The 23,246-nt window shown below is 44.0% G+C and overlaps 1 protein-coding gene and 1 long non-coding RNA gene across 5 annotated transcripts in view; one reads left to right on the forward strand and one right to left on the reverse strand.

Annotated features, from left to right (window-relative positions):
* LOC129840606 (uncharacterized) overlaps positions 1–15,277 on the forward strand; it is a 35,656-nt gene extending 20,379 nt beyond the window's left edge. The window contains exon 3 of the long non-coding RNA XR_008757223.1: positions 15,191–15,277. This is a non-coding gene — a long non-coding RNA (uncharacterized LOC129840606). The remainder of the gene's footprint in view (positions 1–15,190) is intronic.
* On the reverse strand, positions 2,598–6,941 carry lig4 (ligase IV, DNA, ATP-dependent). 4 transcript variants are annotated; one of them, XM_055908595.1, is made up of 3 exons: positions 6,818–6,941; positions 6,362–6,473; positions 2,598–5,932 (listed from the first exon to the last, which is right to left on the reverse strand). In XM_055908595.1, the coding sequence occupies exon 3, from the start codon at positions 5,922–5,924 to the stop codon at positions 3,180–3,182; it is 2,745 nt and encodes a 914-aa protein (XP_055764570.1). In that variant the 5' UTR covers positions 5,925–5,932; positions 6,362–6,473; positions 6,818–6,941; the 3' UTR covers positions 2,598–3,179. The 4 variants fall into 4 exon arrangements, with proteins under 4 accessions (XP_055764570.1, XP_055764569.1, XP_055764571.1 ...); XM_055908594.1 differs by having other exon boundaries at positions 2,598–5,944; XM_055908596.1 differs by lacking the exon at positions 6,818–6,941 and adding an exon at positions 6,620–6,791 and having other exon boundaries at positions 2,598–5,944.
* Positions 15,278–23,246: the final 7,969 nt, after the last annotated feature.

Raw genomic sequence — 23,246 nt, forward strand, 5'->3', positions numbered from 1 at the left:
ATCTCTCTGACAGACACATCGTTCTCTTCTGGACCCATCAATAACCCCCCACGGCTCACTGATTCACTCTACTCAAAGCAGGGCCAGGCAGTGCACTCTATCTCCTCTCACTCAACAGGCATGGCAACTGGAGGTGGACTGCAGGTGGTACAAACATAAAAAAAACAGCTTACCAGCAAAGACAGACAACCATTCTTGGCTTCATTCAAGGTCATGTGTCTGCCTTTACTAATGTACTGTTTCATGTTATGTACAGTACCAGTCAAAACTTTGGACACACCTACTCATTCCAGGGTTTTTCTTACTTTTTCTCTATTTTCTACATTGTAGAATAATAGTGAAGACATCAAAACTATGAAATAACAGATGGAATCATGTACAAACTATTTTTTATAAATCAAAATATGTAACATTTTAGATTCTTCAAAGTAGCCACCCTTCGCGTTGATTACAGCTTTGCACACTCTTGGCATTCTCTCAACCAGCTTCACCTGGAATGCTTTTCCAAAAGTCTTGAAGGAGTTCCCACATATGCTGAGCACTTGTTGGCTGCTTTTCCTTCACGCTGCGATCCAACTCATCCCAAACCATCTCAATTGGGTTGAGGTCGGGTGATTGTGGAGGCCAGGTCATCTGATGCAGCACTCCATCTTGGTCAAATAGCCCTTACACAGCCTGGAGGTGTGTTGGGTCATTCTCCTCATCAGATCAAAGGACAGATTTCCACCGGTCTAATGTCCATTTCTTGTTTGTCTTGGCCCAAGCAAGTCTGTTCTTCTTATTGGTATTCTTTAGTAGTGGTTTCTTTGCAGAAATTCGACCATAAAGGCCTGATTCACACAGTCTCCTCTGAACAGTTGATGTTGAGATGTGTCTGTTACTTGAACTTTAAGCATTTATTTGGGCTGCAATTTCTGAGGCTGGTAACTCTAATGAACTTATCCTCTGCAGCAGAGGTAACTCTGATTCATTCTTTCCTGTGGCGGTCCTCATGAGAGCCAGTTTCATCATAGCGCTTGATGGTTTTTGCGACTTCACTTGAAGAAACTTTCAAAGTTCTTGAAATTCTCCTGATTGACTACCCTTTATGTCTTAAAGTAATGATGGACTGTCATTTCTCTTTGCTTATTTGAGCTGTTCTTGCCATAATATGGACTTGGTCTTTTACCAAATAGGGCTATCTTCTGTATACCACCCCTACCTTGTCATAACACAATTGATTGGTTCAAATCCATTAAGCAGGAAATACATTTCACAAATTAACTTTTAACAAGGCACACCTGTTAATTGAAATGCATTCCAGGTGACTACCTTATGAAGCTGGTTGAGAGAATGCCAAGAATGTGCAAAGCTGTCATCCAGGCAAAGGGTGGCTACTTTGAAGAATATGAAATATAAAATATATTGTGATTTGTTTAACACTTTTTTGGTTACTACATGATTCCATGTGTTATTTCATAGTTTTGATGTCTTCACTATTATTCTATAATGTAGAAAACAGTACAAATAAATAAAAACCCTTGAATGAGTAGGTGTGTCCAAACTTTTGACTGGTACTGTTTATCTATACTGAACAAAAATATAAACGCAACATGTAAAGTGTTGGTCCCATGTTTCATGAGCTGAAATAAAAGATCCCAGAAATGTTTCATTCGCACAAAACGCTTAGTTCTCTAAAATGTTCTGCATAATTTTTTTCCATCCGTTAGTGAGCATTTCTCCTTGGCCAAGAGAATCCAGCCACCTGACAGCTGTGGCATATCAAGAAGCTGAATACACAGCATGATCATTACACAGGTGCACCTTGTGCTGGGGGCAATAAAAGACAACTGCTGTTTTGTCACACAACACAATGCCACTGATGCCTCAAATGTTGATGGAGCGTGCTATTGGCATGCTGACTACAGGAATGCACACCAGAGCTGTTGCCAGAGAATTTAATGGTCATTTTTCTACCATAACCCGCCCCAACGTCATTTAAGAAACTTTGGCAGTACGTCCAACCGGCCTAACAACGCGAGACCACGTGTATGACATCGTTTTGGAGAGCGGTTTGCTGATGTCAACTGTCAAAGTTGTGAACAGAGCGCCCCATGGTGGCGGTGGGGTTATGGTATGAGCAGGCATAAGCTACGGACAAAGCACACAATTGCATTTTATCGATGGCAATTTGAATGCAGAGATACGGTGATAAGATCCTGAGGCCCATTGTCGTGCCATTCATCCACCCCATCACCTCATGCGAAATCCATAGATTAGGGCCTAATGAATTTATTTCAATTGACTGATTTTCTTATATTATATGTTACTACGTAACATGATAGAAATTGTTGCGTTTATATTTTTGTTCAGTATAGATGTAATTTAATTACCAGCTCTGAAGAAGGCCTTGAGGCCGATAGGTAAAGCTTAATAAAGTACAGTGATACTAGGAAGAGCAGTGTGGAGGTTTCTTATTTTTTATCTCAAATGAACAGCTTTATAAAAATCACTTTTTCTTTCATTAAAGTCAGTTAATCTACTGAAGGTAACATTGCAACAACAGTTAAAATATTTAGATACTTGGACAATACATAAAGACAATCTTCTAATACCAATTCCCATATTTATTCAAAATATTTATTTTAGTTCCAAAACATGACAATTGAAAAAACAGTATAATAAAATTTGCATTAAAAGAAACAAATTATTTAGTGGATAGACCAGGGTTTCCCAAACTCGGCCTCGGGACCCCAAGGGTAACACGTTTTGGTTTTTGCCCTAGCACTACACAGCTGATTCAAATAATCAACTAATCATCAAGCTGTGTAGTGTTTAGGCAAAAACCAAAACGTTCACCCCTTTGTGTCTCGCTGACAGTTTGGGAAATGATGGGATAGACAGTCTTCAAATATCTTAACACAATAGTCTGCATTGGAAAGGACATTAAAATAGCTTACCTCAATTACAGTAGATACACCATTAGATATAGGCCTACACTATATCCTTGAGTTCCCTTGATCCATATTCAAATGTGTAGAAAAACACTGGATAACGTTACCTTCTGACTCAGAAAACCCTTTAAAACAAACATTTATTTACACTCTAAAATGGATTAAAACAAAATATTACAATCCTAGAGATATGTCAATCATAACGTGCTTATTGTCCAGTTCTTGCATTAGATGGCTTTTTAACCATCACACTAGGTAGTCATTGTCATTCCGCAAAAACCCTGCTTTGATAGACTCTGTTACCCATGACTCTCTAACAATCTTAAACTTTTTGGTAAAGAGTCGTCTGAGGGTTCTTAAAGCCAACACTCTTGTTTCCTCCACCACTATGACATGAGAGACCCCTTCCTCGAGCTTCTGCACTACTGTCCCTCCGTGGAAGCGGAATTCCAGAGCCCGCGTGTCCAGACAAGTTGCTGGTACGATGCTTTTAGGGTCTCCTATGTCTGCGTATCTGTCCATGTAGACCCTGAAAGGTCTGAACATGCTAGTGGGGAGGTCGTCCCAGCTGTAGCGTTCCTCCAACTTAGCGATGCACTGTGCCGTCAAAGTGTCCGCTCTGCCAATCCGACCGAAGACTTCCCTCAGCTGCTGCTCGTCCGTGTCCACAAAGTAGCTGTCTCCGTAGCAGTCGTATTCCTTGGCAAAGTGCTCCTTGGTGGAGGGCGACATGTGTATCATGTGACATGGTTGCCATGGCACCACCTGCCTCCTGTCTAGGCACTCCAGCAGCCAGGCAGCCCACACCACGTCGTGCTGGTCTGAAGAGATAAGGTTCTTCACACGCATGTTCTCCACAGCGGCGATCACACAGTAGGTGTCCGGTCCCGGGTTCTGGACTACAATACCGCCACATCGGGCCACTGCTTTCTCCAGCTCCGCCTTGGGGTGCGCCTCGTTGCCATTCATCACGCAGAACTCCACGTCCTCGAACATGTCCGTCTCCTTGGTGACGCCAGATAGGTCCTGGGACTTGAAGTGGTCGATGACGCCGACAGCTTTCTTGGGCTTGGCCGCTGCCGGCGACTTGCGCTTCTTCTTTTCAGGCCCGTCATTGTCATTGATGAGGAGGTGGCGCGAGAACAACTTCCCGGACGCCTTGTTGCGAAACTGATCAAGCTCAGCTAGGGTCATGCACTGGTGCCACTCCTTGTCCTCCCGGATCTTCTCGATCCTGGGGAAGCGTAACGTGCAGTTGGTTTTGTACATGTCACTACTGACTATTTCTGCTGCCTTCACCTGGATGATGACCGAGTTGCACGGGTCAATGTAGACTTCCGGTCTCTCCGTCCCACACAGAATAGAGGCAGGAGGGTCGTTCTTCCGGTAGACTTTCCAGTGCTTGGCCAGCTTGAGCCCCAAGTCATACAGCTCCTTCATGGTGTAGCCGGAACCGATGCGACAGAGCGTGTGGAAGACAGAGGGTTTCTCTCCAGGCTTCGGGGCTTCGGCCACCGCGACGAGGAAATGAGACATCATGCCACCTCGCCTTCCTTTTCCCCAGTAGCCTCCGACAATCAACAGGTCGAGCTCATCCATCAAGCCATCAACGTACTCCGGCTTTATCTTGAGCCAGCCCTCACCTCGCTTATCGGGCTTGTAGACGGATGAGGGATCTTTCACCATGATGCCCTCTTCCCTGTTGTCAATGGCTTCGTTGAGGGCGTTCACCACCTCTTGCATAGTTTTGGCCTCCGTTTTCGGCACCACGTGTATCCTCCCTTTAACAGGAGTGAAGACAGTCTGAAGGTTGTCGTGGCGCACCTTCAACGTCTCGTTGCCAAACTTGTGGTCGTTCACAAGAAGTACATCGAAAACGCAAAAGCACGTCTGCAGCTCGGAGTCATCCACTAGCCTCTTGATGTCAAACTTGCTTCCTTTTTGCATGAAGGTGTCGGCAGTGGGGTTGTACGCCATCATCTCCCCATCCAGGATGCATTTGACTACGTGGGGCTTGAAGACATTGTGGATGAAAGGCGTCAGGGAGCCCTCTAGCGGCGATGCACCAAACTGCTGGGTGTACTCGAAGGAGTTCCGTGTGAAGTACTTGTAGACGTCGCCATCCTTGTGCAGCTGGATGCGCTCTCCATCCAGCTTGGTCTCTATGAAGAAGGTGCTGTTGCCCATCTGCTTCTCCACCTGGCGCATGTTGGCCATGGCGGCCAGCATAGGTTTGAAGGCAAAGAACAGGCCAATGGACACTTCGCTGAGGGACACAGATGGGTCGTGGAGCTGCCGGCACACCTTGTTTAGGTCTGTGGTGAAGTTGTAGAGCTCGGCCGCATCTAAGTGGAACACCTGGAGCACGGTCTCTTTGCTGACCCCCAGCTTCATGTCCTTCAGGATCATGCGGATAAGCCACTTCTGCTCCAGTGCCGTGCTCTGGGTGATAAGGTGCAGCAGGCTCTTCTTCACCAGGTCCTTCTGCTTACCGGCATTGTTGATGGCCACCGAGTCCAGAAAGTCGTTGACTTCTCTGATGGTGAGGTTTCCCTGGCTTGTGCAGCGTTTCTTCAACACAAAGTAGGTCATAAGAGCGAAGTCTCCCGCCTCCCCCTGAGATGTGGTGGGGGTGCGGTAATTCAACAGTTTGTTGGCTTCTGGTCCATTCTTGGGGAGACCCAAGACGTCTATGTAGAGCTTGGCTAACATACTCTCTTTAATGCCATAGGCCATACGCTCCCTTTCGAACGAGGGGACTATGAGACGCATGGCCGGGTAGAAAGAGTCTGTGGTGGTAGGGTTGTCTTTGTGGAGGGCCGCATGGAACTTCCTCCAGGAGTCTATGAAGTCACGGAGAAACTTTGATTTGTCTGGTCGGAGTTTGGTCTTCTGTATTTTTTCAAGAGTGGTGCACAGGTGAAGAAATGGAACTTGAGCAGCAACAGAGCTCTGGGGGGCAGCAGATTCGCCTTTTGAGGTTCCCTCCATTGTAAAAGCTTTAAAAAAAAATAAAAAAGAACAAACATTAATGACCCATAGATTCTAAGGGATGCTCTTAGTTTTCATCCAGGTGTTTATGTAATTGTTATATTGATAGAAAAATATGATCCTGTACTTTAGTAAGTAGTGTTCTACAGTGACTACTTCATTTGCAACATACAGTGCTGGAGCCTGTCCATTAGTAGCAGCACAGTACATTGAGTATAACAACATTTCCCAAATGACTCACAGTTCCGTAGCTAATGACTACTCGATAAACAAAACATAACATGACTTGAGAATAATGTGTTTTTAAAAAAATCTGTATGACCTAATCCATCACACCAGCCACATGTTTAGAAACTAGTTAGCGAGAATGTACACTATACAACGCATAGCCTGAATACTTATTGAAAACAACATCTCAAGTTAGCTAGCTATCTTACCGCAAAGCAACCAGCCAACTCGACAGTGTCTTGCAACTCTTTGGGGATCCCTCCTCTACAACATGCTGTGACATGCCCGGGTTATGACTGCATCATACGTTTCCTGACGAAACTGAAACAAACCAGACAGTAGTTGGGCACTTCAATGCTAAATAAACACAGCTAGTTAGCGTTGTTGTGCAGTTGGGGCCACTTCGGTAAACTATGCTAGCTAGCATGCAATCTATAGGCACAGCTGTTAGATTATTTATTATTTACCTTTATTTAACTAGGCAAGTCAGTTAAGAACGAATTCTTATTTTCAATGACGGCCGAAGGAACAGTGGGTTAACTGCCTTGTTCAGGGGCAGAACGACATATTTGTACCTTGTCACCTCAGATACTAACGTTAGATACATTAATGTTATCGTGTTGTATGATGCGATTTCAAATTCAACAAATAACGTATCAAATTACCTGATTACTTCTCGGTCTCAAAACATAAACAAAGCAGTTTTTGATTATAATTTACAAACTGTTATATGAGTTTCTAAAAAACACTTCCTTGTTCACAAAGCGGAAACCGTCAGCCACGTAAAACGTTCAGTCGGAAACAAAACAAGTAATGGATCTGGGGAAAAGCAATTCTTTCATACGTCAGGAGAGGGCGCCAGATAAATGTTTAAAAAAATCTGTCAAACCACAGCTGGATGAAGGAGTGGCATAAATTAGATGTTAGCGCAGTGCTAATTAGAATGCCCTTTATTTTTATATATGTAAAAAGGTGATAGGATAACATTCATTTTATCAATGTTTCTGTAAAACATTTAATTTTGATACACATTAATTAATGCAGATACAGCACAAGGTCACAATACCTTTGGTTACATGCTGAAAAATAATCATTAAGCAATATTAATATTGTAAACAAACCTCTATATTAGCAATGAATTTGATCAAACTCATGTTCCAATGTCCATAAAAATGGGTTAAGTCATTTAAGTCCTGACACAGTATGCAACACACACACACAAACCTCACGGCTGTATTAAACTATATAGTCTGGAAATTCATACAAATTCCTCACTGTGCACTGCCCTGACTGCCCTGAACATAACACACAATGTAGGCCTACAAACAACCTTGCCACATGTCAACCAACAGATTTACTTGAGGTCAAGAGTTCCTGCACCAAGCAAAACATGAAGATAAAGATGTATATGAACTGTGGTGCTTTAGTTCCCAAAAAACTATTGTACACCACAGATCAATGAAAGTATTGTAGACTGAAGATTTTGTGCACACCCAAAACATTTTTTCTTGCTTTCTCTTTACAGTGAATTCTATATACAGTACCAGTCAAAAGTTTGGACATATCTACTCATTCAAGGTCTTTTATACAGAGGGTAGTGCGTACGGCCCAGTACATCACTAGGGACAAGTTCCTGCCATCCAGGACCTCTATACCAGGCAGTGTCAGAGGAAGGCTCTAAAAATTGTCCAGCCACCCTAGTCAAGTACTGTTCTCTCTGCTACCGCATGGTAAGTGGTACCGGAGCGCCAAGTCTAGGTCCAAAAGGCTTCTTAACAGCTTCTACCCCCAAGCCATATGACTCCTGAACAGCTAATCAAATGGCTACCCAGACGATTTGCGTTGCCCCCCCCCCCCCCCTTCTTTTACGCTGCTGCTACTCTCTGTTTTTTTATCTATACATAGTCACTTTAACTCTACCTACATGTACATACTGCCTCAATTACCTCGACTAACCGGTGCCCCCGCACTTTGACTGTTAACCGGTACCCCCTGTATATAGCCACACTATTGTTATTTTACTGCTGCTCTTTAATTACTTGTTACTTTTATTTAAATGTTTACTTATCTATTTTTTACTTAACACGTATTTTTCTTAAAACTGCATTGTTGGTTAAGGGCTTGTAAGTAAGCATTTCACTGTAAGGTCTACCTGTTGTATTAGGCACATGTGACAAATACAATTTGATTTGATTTGAAACTATGAAATAATGAAATAACACATATGGAATCATGTACTGTAGTAGCCAAAAAAGTGTTAAATCAAAATACATTTTATATTTGAGATTCTTCAAATTAGCCACCCTTTGCCTTGATGACAGCTTTGCACACTCTTGGCATTCTCTCAACCAGTTTCATGAGGTAGTCACCTGAAATGCATTTCAATTAACAGGTGTGCCTTGTCAGCAGATGACTTGTATTGTCCCCAGCACAAGGTGCACCTGTGTAATGATCATGCAGTTTATTCAGCTTCTTGATATGCCACACCTGTCAGGTGGCTGGATTATCTTAGCCAAGGAGAAATGCTCACTAACAGGGATGGAGAAAAAAAACATGTTATAGAAATGAGCTTTTTGTGCGTAGGAAACATTTCTGGGATCTTTTATTTCAGCTCATGAAAAATGGGACCAACACTTTACATGTTGCGTTTATATTTTTGTTCAGTATAGATAGACAGTACCAGTCAAAAGTTTGGACACACCTACTCATTCAAGGGTTTTTATTTATTTGTATTGTTTTCTACATTATAGAATAATAGTGAAGACATCAAAATTACGAAATAACACATGGAATCATGTAGTAACCAAAAAAGTGTTAAACAAATCTAAATATATTTTATATTTGATATTCTTCAAAGTAGCCACCCTTTGCCTTGATGACAGCTTTGCACATTTTTGGCATTCTCTCAACCAGCTTCATGAGGTAGTCACCTGGAATATATTTCAATTAACAGGTGTGCCTTGTTAAAAGTTAATTTGTGAAATGTGTTTCCTGCTTAATGGATTTGAACCAAACAGTTGTGTTGTGACAAGGTACGGGTGGTATACAGAAGATATCATGGCAAGAACAGCTCACATAAGCAAAGAGAAATGACAGTCCATCATTACTTTAAGACATAAAGGGTAGTCAATCAGGAGAATTTCAAGAACTTTAAAAGATTCTTCAAGTGCAGTCGCAAAAACCATCAAGCGCTGTGATGAAACTGGCTCTCATGAGGACCACCACAGGAAAGGAAGACCCAGAGTTACCTCTGCTGCAGAGTTACCAGCCTCAGAAATTGCAGCTCAAATAAATGCTTCACCGGAGTTCAAGTAACAGACACATCTCCACTGTTCAGAGGAGACTGTGTGAATCAGTCCTTCATGTTTGAATTGCTGCAAAGAAACCACTACTAAAGGACACCAATAATAAGAAGAGACTTCTTTGGGGCAAGAAACACAAGCAATGGACATTAAACCGGTGGAAATCTGTCCTTTGGTCGCATGAGTCCAAATGAGAGATTTTTGGTTCCAACAGCAGTGTCTTTGAGAGACACAGAGTAGGTGAACGGATTATATCCGCATGTGTGGTTCCCACCGTGAAGCATGGAGGAGGAGGTGTTATAGTGTGGGGGTGCTTTGCTGGTGACACTGTCAGTGATTTATTTAGAATTCAAGGCACACTTAACGAGCATGGCTACCACAGCATTCTGCAGTGATACGCCATCCCTTCTGGTTTGCGCTTCATGGGACTATCATCTGTTTTACAATAGGACAGTGACCCAAAATACACCTCCAGGCTGTGTAAGGGCTATTTGACCAAGAAGGAGTGATGGAGTGCTGCATCAGATGGCCTGGCCTCCACAATCACCCGACCTCAACCCAATTGAGATGGTTTGGGATGAGTTGGACCGCAGCGTGAAAGAAAAGCAGCCAACAAGTGCTCAGCATATGTGGGAACTCCTTCAAGACTGTTGGAAAAGCATTCCAGGTGAAGCTGGTTGAGAGAATGCCAAGAATGCCAAGAGTGTGCAAAGCTGTCATTAAGGCAAAGGGTGGCTACTTTGAAGAATCTAAAATGGAAAATATATTTTGGTTTGTTTAACACTTTTTTGGCTACTAAATGATTCCATATGTGTTATTTTATAGTTTTGATGTCTTCATCATTTGTCTACAATGTAGAAAATAGTACAAATAAAGAAAAACCCTTTAAGGAGTAGGTGTGTCCAAACTTTTGACTGGTAATGTAGTTTAACCAGCGACCAATACATCTATAAAGAGACGAGCAGGATCTTCACTCCATTTAATTATAATATAATAATAATTATAGGGTGTGCAGTGGATGCAGAGGCACTCGTAGGTAATACCCTGACACTGATAGAAAGTCAGATATTGTTTCATACTCCTAATGGTTAAGGTAATTATTCGGGGTAGGGCAATCTGATCCTAGATCTGTGCTTAGGGGGCAACTTCTACCTCTGAAGTAGGTCGTCCGGTTTGCAATACTCTTTGCCCACTAGGGGGCCTCCTCTCTCTCTACATGCTAGAAAGAGAGAGAGAGGGAGAGAGGGGGGGGAGAGGGAGAGAGAGGGAGCCGCACATCCTGAGTCACCTCACAGACAGAGTTGTTTATATCCAGTTCTGCTGCTGCTGCAGTAGTGGAGACAGCCAGGAAGAGATGGAGCCGCAGGACAGAGAACACAAACACACACTCCACGCTGGTTTATCGTAGGGGCACATGGCTCATTTATACAGTAGAGCAGATGCCTGACAGGGATATAGGCCTATACAAATCAAATGTATTTATATAGCCCATCTTACATCAGCTGATATCTCAAAGTGCTGTACAGAAACCCAGCCTAAAACCCCAAACAGCAAGCAATGCAGAAAAACTCCCTAGAAAGGCCAAAACCTAGGAAGAAACCTAGAGAGGAACCAGGCTATGAGGGGTGGCCAGTCCTCTTCTGGCTGTGCCGGGTGGAGATTATAACAGAACCCAATGGTCTGCTTTCATGAAAAGCTTGAGCCAAACCAACATCCACAGTCAGCCATAGCATAGGTCTCACTTTACACAGTAGGACTGCAGAGTTAGCCAGGTTCATAACAGCGGTTGCGTAACAGTGCTCTATGTGCCACAGTCAGAGAGCGAGGTAGAGTGAGCGCCGACCTAGAAGATGGTAAACAAGTGACGTCAGCTGCTGCTGCCGATGTCGTGGCATGCTTCTGCTCGCTCCAGGGTGAGAGGGGGGAATGCAGGATAGGATTTGAAGGGGTATGTGGTGGTGGGGTGGGGGGGGGGGGGGGTAGTATCATCTGGGACTGGCAGGTTTGTACTGCTCATCCTTCATAGAGGTACAGTATATGGATGTGGAACATATTTGAATTAACTGTAATTAAGCTTCTACTGGGACTGTTATGGTTCCAATACCAGGGGCAGTATTTATCAATCCTAGATCAGCACTCCTACTTTGAGACGCTTCATGAATACGGCCCTGCTGCAGTAATTATATCCCAGAAACAGTGATGATGATCCATCTCTCATTGAAACTGTTGCAGAAAACAAGTGCCACGGACAAGTTAAACAAAACAAAGTCACAGACAAACACAAAAGTCCTCAGACAAAAATTCCATCAAACCATATGGCAGTATTTTACCAGTAGCATATAAGAATGACATTTTGGGGCCCACTTTTGGGCGTATTTTCTTCTAGCCTTTTTGGGGGCCTGGTACAAAATTGTGTTGACTACGGTAAAAATACAAAGCCTCACAGATGGAGGCTCCCAGTTCTCAGAATGAGACACCTACAGGTATGTGCTGTTGGCAGTAGTTGTGTAAACAAATATAGTGCCATGGCAGGTTTGATTTATTCTGTCTCTAAGAAAATACTGGTCATCTATCTATATTTGCAGCAGTGTAACATTATACAACGGGCAGGTCGGAGACAGGGTCAGTTCATGTAATACACACATTATACAGTGTGTGTGTGTGTGTGTGTGTGTGTGTGTGTGTGTGTGTGTGTGTGTGTGTGTGTGTGTGTGTGTGTCAGTGGCATGCTACAATTTTGCGAGCCCCCCTTGCAAGGTCTGAACAAGGAACATGGCTTATGCGGTGTTCATATGCTATCTGGAGGGAAAGGGACCCTGGACCCCAACCCCCTCAAAAAGTTATTGAGTTGGAGGCTCCCAAGAGGTCATAGTCCCCCCTGCATTGTGAGGGCGTGTGGTATGCCAGTGGTGTGTTTAGTCCTGCTGTGTTTGCTTTATTCTACTGGCAGGGAGAGCCAGACAGTGCAGAGCATACTTCTACTAAATTTAGATTGACCTCCACACAATCTCTCTTTCTGTGTGTGTGTTTGTGCATGCGTGTCAGCATCACTTTTGATCTCCTTGTCATTACACCAGATCATCTACAGATGTAGGATCTTAATTTGATCACCCTGTTGCAAGATAACTGTTCTGCAATGCAGTGTATTTGAGGTTTAAAAAGGCTTCTGAAGTTTGCAATTTCCACTTAAAAAAATATCCCTTACAAGAAATGTATCAACCGCTACAAAAATGTACATTAGTTATAATCAACATAATAATTCACATTTCCTGTTGCTGCAGGATAATTATCCTGCTGTAGCAAACTGGTTCAAATTAAGATCTTACATCTGTATCTAGTCTGCTGTCTACCCAATGTGAATTTCAACGCTCACTTTCTCTCTCCCGCTCACATTCACAAGGCTTCGACACTGGACATGATGCTATTTGTAATTTGAATTGTACAGCACCCTGTGGTTACATCACACGGCTGGCTGGCGCGTGACTAAACAGAGAGAGATCAACAGGTCAACAGGGTGGCCAGCTCTCCACTGACTCCCGCATTGACCTTTGACCTGTTGGCTTATGGCAAGGGATAACAGTCCGGACGGGAGTGGATGGGGGTGGACCAGATGGACGGACTTCACTCTGTGGGAACGCACAGATGGACTACTACTCCACACTACTCCACACTAGACGGTTCAATGAGAGTGCTGGTGTCCATCCACAAGCATAGCGTTATATTGATACCAGGAAATGGAAGACATTTACGATCACGCTGGGTATTGCCCAATAATGACCTACTCTACCATGTCATTGAGCGGGTGGGTCACAATAGCCATGTAGCAATTAAGAGCGTTGGCCAGTAACCAAAAGGTCGCTGGTTTGAATCCAGGAGCCAATTAGGTTTTTAAAAAAAGAAAAAATATTGAGCAAGGCACTTAACCCTAATTCACTAGTATTTTTCATGAGTCGGGTCTATAGGGCTCTGTTCAAAACGAGTGTGCTAGGGAATATGGTGCCATTTGGGACACAGCCATGGTATTTTTACCCCTTCCTGTAAGTCGTTCTGGATAAGAGTGTCTGCTAAAAAATGTATGTTGTTTTCTTGGTATTGGAGAGGATTCCTTTTTACCCTTACTCCCTAAGGATATATCACCAGTCAAGAGATAAGGTGGTTTAATGGTGGTTTGTACATACGCTGTTACATTCAAGGACCAGGGGTGGAATTTCAAAATTTTGACTGTGACTTTTTTCCCCTATACCTTTTCAGGCCTCTGGGATTTGTGGTTGGAACTGAGAACAACTGAGCACATTACAACACACAGTGGAACTTGTCCCAGTACTTGTTCCAGTCACCACAACCATGGACAATGAGGTCACACGACATCTCCCTCTTATGCAACCTACCCAAGATATCACAGGCTCTCCTTAAAGAGTTGCCTGACGAATCAAAGTGAATTCTTCCGCTGCTCTATGTTCGCTACATAGGTAGATCAGTCGGAAACTGCTACCATTGAAGTCGTTTGTGTTGACGTCAAAATAAGGGTTATTGTACAGCACAAAGTAACAGCGATTGTAAGGAGGCTCTGGTACAAAAAACAAATATATAAAATTAAAGTACAAGGGGTAAAAAATACCATGAATGGCACCATATTCCCTAGCACACTACTTTTGAACAGAGCCCTATAGACCCCACTCATGAAAAATACTAGTGAATTACTACACAAAACCTATTTGAGCAGAAGTGACTACGTAGTGAACGTGTAGTTTATGCACTACTCAAGAAACACAAGGAGAGTTTTGTCGTGTTCAGTGGGAAAACAGTAGCGCTTCCAGTAGTAATCAGGTAGAGATTTTGACAACTTGGTAGTAAATAAGTAGTCACTACACTAGAGCCAGACTACCAGCGTTTCGCGACCACAGAAGAAGTCAAAACTGGAAGTAGTTGTTAGCTAACTATAATCATCTTCCATACTTTGTAATCCTCCCTTTCATAGCCCTTGTGCTGGCACCATCTGTAAGTTTAACATTCTTTCATGGTTTATGAATACATTCATGTCGTTGTTTAGTCTTTTTATATAACTTTTTACCACATCTAAAAGATTGCTAGCCAAAACGGTCTTGTGTTTAGCCAAGCTGTTTGCTAGCCCCATTGAATTGTAGCTATATAGACTGATTTCATCATCATTGCAAGGACCGACACCGGAGATGAGAAGCAGGTATGGGGAGGCAAACATTTAATCGGGAACAGACATGAAACAAAACAGGAACACCATCAGCACACGGGTATACAAGGACATGTGAACATTAATGCTGAAGCAGAGAACAGAGCGGGGAACCAGACAGATATAGGGGAGGAAATGACAGAGGTGATTGAGTCCAGGTGAGTCCAATAATCGCTGATGCGCGTGACATGGGGGAAGGCAGGTGTGCGTAAAATGGTGGCAGGAGTGCGCAATGCTGGGGAGCCTGGTGCCTTTTTGAGGGGGAGCGGGAGCAGGCGTGACAATGCTAGCTAATTAATAAGTATGTGTTTGTGTGCAAATGTAAAGTATGTTCGTATCAGTATACTTACTCATTCTACTTACCTCTTTTGACATGTGGCCAAGGAGGCCCTCGAAATAAGAATACCGGAGGCCATTGTTGGCAAGAGTAACATTGTTTATCAAATGTTTTTCTGGGTTGTCCTGTGTGACCTCTGTTGATAACGGCTTATAATTTGTTGCCTCCTGTGCTTGTCTTCATTTTCTAAAAGGATACTGCGGTGGAGAAATGTTGCCGCAAAAACAAAAAAAGAGGATCTGAAGATAGTTCAATCAAAGCTGAAGAAGACAAAGGTCTAAAAGGGATTAACATAAGTGTAAATATGTCATATGTATTTCATAAAAACAAAATCTCTATTAAGCTTGTATTAGCTTAGTATTTATTGTTTGATTACACAGTTAGAAACTTGAGGAAATAACATGTGCACTAGGATCAGGAGCAATTCAGCAGTGACACAACACTACACACACACACGGCAGTAGTAATTCAATAGGGATTGAGTAGGCATACAGCATGTAGGAACTGTGTAGGTATGTGTAGGTTTTTATGAGGGCACATGGCGAGACCCAGATGTAGACACAGGAGGCAGATAGTGTAGCTCTGATATTTATTACACCAAAAGGGGTAGGCAAACGGCAGATCGGGGACAGGCGAGAGTTCATAAACCAGGTCCAAACAGTACAAGGGGATAGGCAATCTCGAGGTCAGAACAGGCAGAGTGGTCAGGCAGGCGGGTTCGGCCTCAGGACAGGCAAGGGTCAAAACCAGGAGGGCTAGGAAAAACAGAGACTGGGAAAAATACGAGCCAGGAGAAACCCTGGTTAACATTTACATTTAACATTTAAGTCATTTAGCAGACGCTCTTATCCAGAGCGACTTACAAATTGGTGCATTCACCTTATGACATCCAGTGGAACAGCCACTTTACAACAGTGCATCTGGTTGACTTGGCAAAACAAGACGAACTGGCACAGAGAGACAGGAAACACAGGGATAAATACACCGGGCACTAATAAACAGGAGACACCTGGAGGTGGGTAAAGACAATCACCAAGACAGGTGAAACAGATCAGGGCGTGACAGTTTTAGGTAGTAGATACCAAAAAGCTCAGTAGTTACACAGTAGTCATTAAGGGAGAATGGAAATAAATAGGAAATACATAGTGTTCACCAGTAGTGAAGCATCCCAATGTATCACTCATTACTACTTAAATTACTACATAAACCACTTCCGGTTTATTACACATCTCAATAGCAATCAAGTAGTAAAACCAGTAGGTTTTGTGTAGATCTTGTGTAGTAGTGATGAGTAGTAATTCCATAGTACTTTTTCATGAGGGTCAAAAGTAATGTAGTACATATGGAATAAGATGCCATTTGGGACACAGTCCTTGAGTAAACAGACCAGGTGGATGTTTGGGTTGTTAGAGGATGGAGGTTAAATTCAGAAGACTTTGTCTTGTAATTGTTATCTAGTCCTGTCACTTGATTTAGAGTCTCTCATAAAATAGCTGGTGTGTATTTTGTGGTCTTGATGCATGGTGCGCATAATGTGACCGGCTGGGTTTTGAACCCAGGTTGTCTGTGCACCAGAAGACAGTGTTAGCCCGCTAAGCTAAAGCATGGGCATTAGTTTGGGGAGTCAATACTAGTCTCAGGCAAGTTATATGTAGTGTGTAGGAATATATATGTAGTGTGATTAGGGAATGTACACCAGGTGTGCGGGGAAACAAGACAAAACACATGGAACAATGAAAAGTGGAGCGGCGATGGCTAGAAGACCGATGACGTCGAACCGCCGAACGCCGCCCGAACAAGGACAGGAGCCGACTTCGGCGGAAGTCGTGACAGTACCCCCCCCCCCCCCCCCCCCTTGACGCACGGCTCCAGCAGCGCACCGACATCGGCCTCGGGGACGACCCGGAGGGCGAGGCGCAGGGCGATCAGGCCGGAGACGGTGGAGCTCCCGCAGCATTGCAGGGTCCAACACGTCCTCCACCGGAACCCAGCACCTCTCCTCCAGACCGTACCCCTCCCACTCCATGAGGTATTGAAGGCCCCTCGCCCGACGCCTCGAATCCAGGATGGACCGAACCTCCCGTACCTCAGACTCCTGGAGCGGACCAGCCACCACCGGCCTGAGGAGAGACACATGGAACGAGGGGTTAATGTGATAATCAGGGGGGAGTTGTAAACTATAACAAACCTCGTTCACTCTCCTCAAGACTTAAAATGGCCCCACGAACCGCGGACCCAGCTTCCGGCAGGGCAGGTGGAGGGGCAGGTGGAGGGTCGAGAGCCAGACCTGTGCCAGCGCGGCGTCCACCGCGGCGTCCACCGCAGGAGCCTTGGTCTGACTCTGATGCCACGGCGACAGAACCGGCTGGTACCCCAAAACGCACTGGAAGGAGGAGAAGTTGGTGGAGGAGTGGTGGAGCGAGTTCTGCGCCATCTCTGCCCAGGGCACGAATGCCGCCCACTCCCCCTCTCCCTTCCCAAGGGAGCCGGGTGAACGGTGGCCAGGTAAAGGTGCAGCTGTAATAGGAACCCCTGGCACCGTGCTGCCGTCTCATCATACTCCCTGGGAAGGGAGAGATGCATCCCACTGGGACCGGGTACAGGAGGGACGAGTAGTGGTAACCCTGGTTGTGCTGGTCGAGGCGCTGGAGAGACTCCCTGTCTGCGCTGGAGAGACTCCCTGGAGAGACTCCGCGTCCGAGTGTTCTCGGACGCGCTCCTCGACCCCTCGGACCGGGGTACCTGCTCCTGCTGACTCCATGGTTAGGTGTGGAATTCTGTCAGGTTGTGCGCTACTGGTATGAAATTCAGGTGCAGGAGAGCAGAGAGTTGTGATCAGGCGCACACTTTATTTGGCAGAAGCAACAACAGACCGACGCAACTGCGTCAAAAAAAACTCCAGCCAGTGGCAAAAGTGAAAAGCGCGACAACAGTCACAATGATGCAAATGTTTAACCATTGAACATACTATGGTTTAAACACGGTACCCAGGGAAAAAACTAGCCTGGCGCGTCACACAAAACACTTACCAAAACAATTCCACACAAAGACCTGGGGGAAACATAGGGAATATATATGTAGTGTGATTAGGGAATGTAAATGTGCGGGGAAACAAGACAAAACACATGGAACAATGAAAAGTGGAGAGGCGATGGCTAGAAGACCGGTGACGTCAACCGCCGAACGCCGCCCGAACAAGGAGAGGGGCCGACTTCGGCGGAAGTCCTGACAGTTTTCCTTTTCCAATTGCAATGCCATTGAAGGCATATATTCCCCTCAGCAAATGTCTTGTTTTAGAAGACTGTATTTCAATGTGCCCATCCAATATGCATCAGTTGAGATATCCATCACAGTGAGTTAGTTAGCAAACATGGTCTAGCCACTCTAGACGTGAAATGCAGATGAATGAATGTTAAATCTATTCAGTTCTTACATCTGTTATAGACCTGTCCAATCAAGTGTGACCTGTGACTGCAGTGTAATCAATTAAAAAACAAACCGACCTGGGAACCTTAGTTTAGCATTTAATCAGTTTAACTCAATGGGGAAGCTCCTAGCCTCGGAATTAAATAAAACATTTGGGGAATTGAAGATCTGCTTGCAAATGGGCACACAGTCCCCATTTTGTAGGAGTATTTAATTTTTCTGTGAGCCGCTTTCCCATTTTTTATTTCACCTTTATTTAACCAGGTAAGCTAGTTGAGAACAAGTTCTCATTTACAACTGCGACCTGGCCAAGATAAAGCAAAGCAGTGCGACAGAAACAACACAGAGTTACACATGGGATAAACAAGCGTACAGTCAATAACACAATAGAAAAAAAAGAAAGTCTATATACAGTGTGTGCAAAGGGCATGAGGAGGTAAGGCAAATAGGCCATAGTAGCAAAGTAATTACAATTTAGCAGATTAACACTGGAGTGATAGATGATGATGAGCAGATGATGGTGTGTAAGTAATCATAATGTTTAAAGTTAGTGAGGGAAACGTAAGTCTCCAGATTTTTGCAATTCGTTCCAGTCACTGCCAGCAGAGAACTGGAAGGAAAGGCGTCCAAAGTAGGTGTTGGCTTTGGAGATGACCAGTGAGATATACCTGCTGGAGCACATGATGTTGGGTGTGGGTGTTGTTATCGTGACCAGTGAGCTTAGATACGGCGGAGCTTTACCTAGCATAGCCTTATAGATGATCTGGAGCCATTGGGTGTGGCGACGAATATGTAGCGAGGACCAGCCGACTAGAGCATACAGGTCGCAGTGGTAGGTGGTATAAGGCGCTTTGGTAACAAAACTGATGGCACTGTGATAGACTGCATCCAATTTGCTGAGTAGAGTATTGTAAGCTATTTTGCAGATCACATCGCCGAAGTCAAGGATCGGTAGGAGAGTCAGTTTTACGAGGGTATGTTTGGCGGCATGAGTGAAGGAGGCTTTGTTGCGAAATAGAAAGCCGATTCTAGATTTGATTTTGGATTGGAGATGTTTGATATGAGTCTGGAAGGAGAGTTTACAGTAAGGCCAGAGACCTAGGTATTTGTAGTTGTCCACGTATTCTAGGTCAGAACCGTCCAGAGTAGTGATGCTAGTCAGGCGGGCGGGTGCGGGCAGCGAACGGTTGAAAAGCATGCATTTGGTTTTGCTAGCGTATAAGAGCAGTTGGAGGCCACAGAAGGAGTGTTGTATGGGATTGAAGCTCTTTTGGAGGTTAGTCAACACAGTGTCCAAAGAAGGGCCAGATGTATACAGAATGGTGTCGTCTGCGTAGAGGTGGATCAGGGAATCACCCTGCTCATCCGCGGCAGTCCCAATCTGAAACGCTTGGCACGCTTCTCAACCCAATTAGTTGGTAAAGACCTTTAGAGTCTGTTAATCTGTAAACAAACATAGCAAGCCATTCATATAACTCAACCAGGAAGCAAGCATATATCTAGTTCCATTCCTTTTACACTAGCCATGTGTAGCGGGTAGCCTATCTAGTATCTGCTATGCTCACATGCAAATCATAGAGCAATGACGTGTATTTAGATGCCAGGAGAGAGTAGGAATACTTTTGGTTATATCATAAGGTTATGTATGTCATTAAAGGAAAGTTCACTATTTTACAACTTGATGTTAGATGGTTCTTCAACCTGATAGTAGTCTATTGGCCAAGAATAAATGTAATCCAGGGTTCAGTTCTTTAAACAGCCACTACAAACTTAAGCTAACCTTAGCCACCATAAGCAATGTGGAGACAGACAGACAGACAGACAGACAGACAGACAGACAGACAGACAGACAGACAGACAGACAGACAGACAGACAGACAGAGACAGATAGACCGTGTAAGTCAGTGGTGTGTGTGATGTAAATCAGCTACACAGCTTTACTGCTGAACTCACTGGCACTTGACTTCCCAATGTGTCTGATCCATTAGGGAAAGCCTGGGCTGCAGAATGGCAATCATTAGCCAACTGTCAAGTTTGGTGTCCACATTCAACACCACAGTTCATGGTTTGGTCACGCAGTGATGTAGTCAAGTCACTAAACAGTCCAGACCCGGTCGAGTCCCAATTCCGCAGTATCTGATTGTCAGAGTCCGTAATACTCTAATCATGAGTCAAGTCACGAGTCCTTTGGTAGTGCTAAAAGTTAGACGTTGAATTGTAGGACCCCTTAAGGTAAAAATAATATATATTAAAAGATGATTTGATGAAACACTGAATTTGGCCTTACTGCTAATAGCCCATACAAACCCATTGAAAACAGATTGGTACGATATAAGAAAGATCAGGAAATTATTTAAATAAATGTCCTAATATTGAGTCATCGGGGAATGGACTCTACAAGGTGTCGAAAGCGTGTCAATGCTTCCCACAGTTGTGTCCAGTTGGCTGGATGTCCTTTGGGTGGTGGACCATTCTTGATACACACAGGAAACTGATCAGTGTTTAAATCTTTTGTCTTGCCCATTTACCCTTTGAATGGCACACATACATACTCCATGTCTCAATTGTCTCAAGGCTTAAAAATCCTTGTTTCCTTGTCTCCTACCCTTCAGCTGCACTGATTGAAGTGGATTTAATTAGTGACATCAATAAGGGATCTGTCACGCCCTGACCTTAGTATTCTTTGTTTTCTTTATTATTTCGGTTAGGTCAGGGTGTGACGAGGGTGGTATGTGTGTTTTTGTCTTGTCTAGGGGTTTTATATATCTATGAGGTTTTGGTATTGTCTAGGGTTTATGTATGTCTAGGTGTGTGTAGTTAGTCTAGGCATATGTAGGTCAATGGTGGCCTTGATTGGTTCCCAATCAGAGGCAGCTGTTTATCGTTGTCTCTGATTGGGGATCCTATTTAGGTTACCATTTGCCATGTTGGTTTTGTGGGTTATTGTCTTTGTGATGTTGCATGTCTGCACTCAGCGTTTATAGCGGTCACGTTCGTTTTGTTGTTTCGTGCGTAAAAGAAGTATGTATTGAAAACACGCTGCGTCTTGGTCTCCTCTTTACGACGTTCGTGACAGGATCATAGCTTTCACCTGGATTCACCTGGTCAGTATATGTCATGGTGCCCTTAATGTTTTGTACACTCAGTGTATACTTACATTCATTTTTCAAACTGGTACTGGGCTACCTTCAGACGAGTCTTGTGAGGCTTCTGGGCGTCCTAGAGCATAAAAAACAACATGTATGTGTTTGTGAGAGTCTCACCTTTCCACAGAGGGCTAATACTAGTGTGTAGGCCAAACTGTTCGGAAGCAACAGACAGAAGTTGGCAGATCGGCGGTACCGTGATGTTTGTTTGCGTAGTAGAGCAGAACGGGAAATCCATCGGGTTCGTGAGAGTCTCATCTTAGAGGGGTCATATTAAACCATTTGGACATGAGACGTTTTCGTGAGAAGAGCCATTTTTTTTAGATGTCTCACGGTCTGATAAACACTGCTGTAGCTCTGCCACCTTCCACCGCAGATGTGGAAGGCCGCAATTGGCGGATGTGGTGGATTGAGCCATACAAAAAAAACACATCTCTCTAGTTCTAAACAGACAAATTTTGATGGGAATATGTTTATTATGATAATTAGATTTCCACAAGTGCACAGACATTGTCTCTAGGGGGTTAGGTTACATTTCATTAACGGTGTTGCAGATTTAGTAGGCTAAATACACTGAACAAAAAGTTACAGTTCATCAGTCAATTGAAATAAATTCATAAGGCCCTAATCTATGGATTTCACATGACTGGGAATACAGATATGCATCAGTTGGTCACAGATACTGTAACTTAAAAAAAAGGTAATTGCATGGACCAGAAAAACAGTCAGCATCTGGTGTGACCACCATTTGCCTCATGCAGCGCGACATCTCCTTCACATAGAGTTGATCAGGCTGTTGATTGTGGCCTGTGGAATGTTGTCCCACCCCTCTTCAATGGCTGTGCGAAATTTCTGGATATTGGCGGGAACTGGAACATGCTGTCGTACACGTCGATCCAGAGCATCCCAAACGTGCTCAATGGGTGACATGTCTGGTGAGTATGCAGACCATGGAAGAACTAAGACATTTTCAGCTTCCAGGAATTGTGTACAGATCCTTGCGACATGGGGCCGTGCATTATCATGCCGAAACATGAGGTGATGGAGGCGGATGAATAGCACGACAATGGGCCACAGGATCTCATCAAGATATCTGTGTGCATTCAAATTGCCATCGATAAAATGCAATTGTATTTGTTACCCGTAGCTTATGCCTGCCCATGCCATAACCCCACGGCCACCATGGGGCACTCTGTTCACAACGTTGACATAAGCAAACTGCTTGCCCATACAATGCCATACGCGCTGTCTGCCATCTGCCCGGTACAGTTGAAACAGGGATTAATCAGTGAAGAGCAAACTTCTCCAGCGTGCCAGTGGCTATCGAAGGTCTGCAACAAACACAAAGATGGGAGCTTATAAATCATTTTTGTGGAGAGAGAGTAGGAGAGGATTAGTGATACATAATGAGAAGGATGGATGATACTGTTCTCCCCCAAGTGGAGAGCTGAACAGACATGGGGTACAAGATGTAGATTAAGAAATGGAGGAAACTACTCTACACTCTACCGTACATCTCAACCATGTAGAGTAATGTCCTCTCCTTTTCTTAACCTACACTGATCTGAGAAGACATCTGGATAAGTACCTTTCAAATCAGCACAGATTAAAGAAATAAGAGAGGGAATGGCACGCTATTCCCTATGAAGTGCACTACTTTTGACCAGAATCAATAGG

The sequence above is a fragment of the Salvelinus fontinalis genome, chromosome 41 (genome assembly GCF_029448725.1).
Source record: "Salvelinus fontinalis isolate EN_2023a chromosome 41, ASM2944872v1, whole genome shotgun sequence".
Lineage (NCBI taxonomy): Eukaryota > Metazoa > Chordata > Actinopteri > Salmoniformes > Salmonidae > Salvelinus > Salvelinus fontinalis.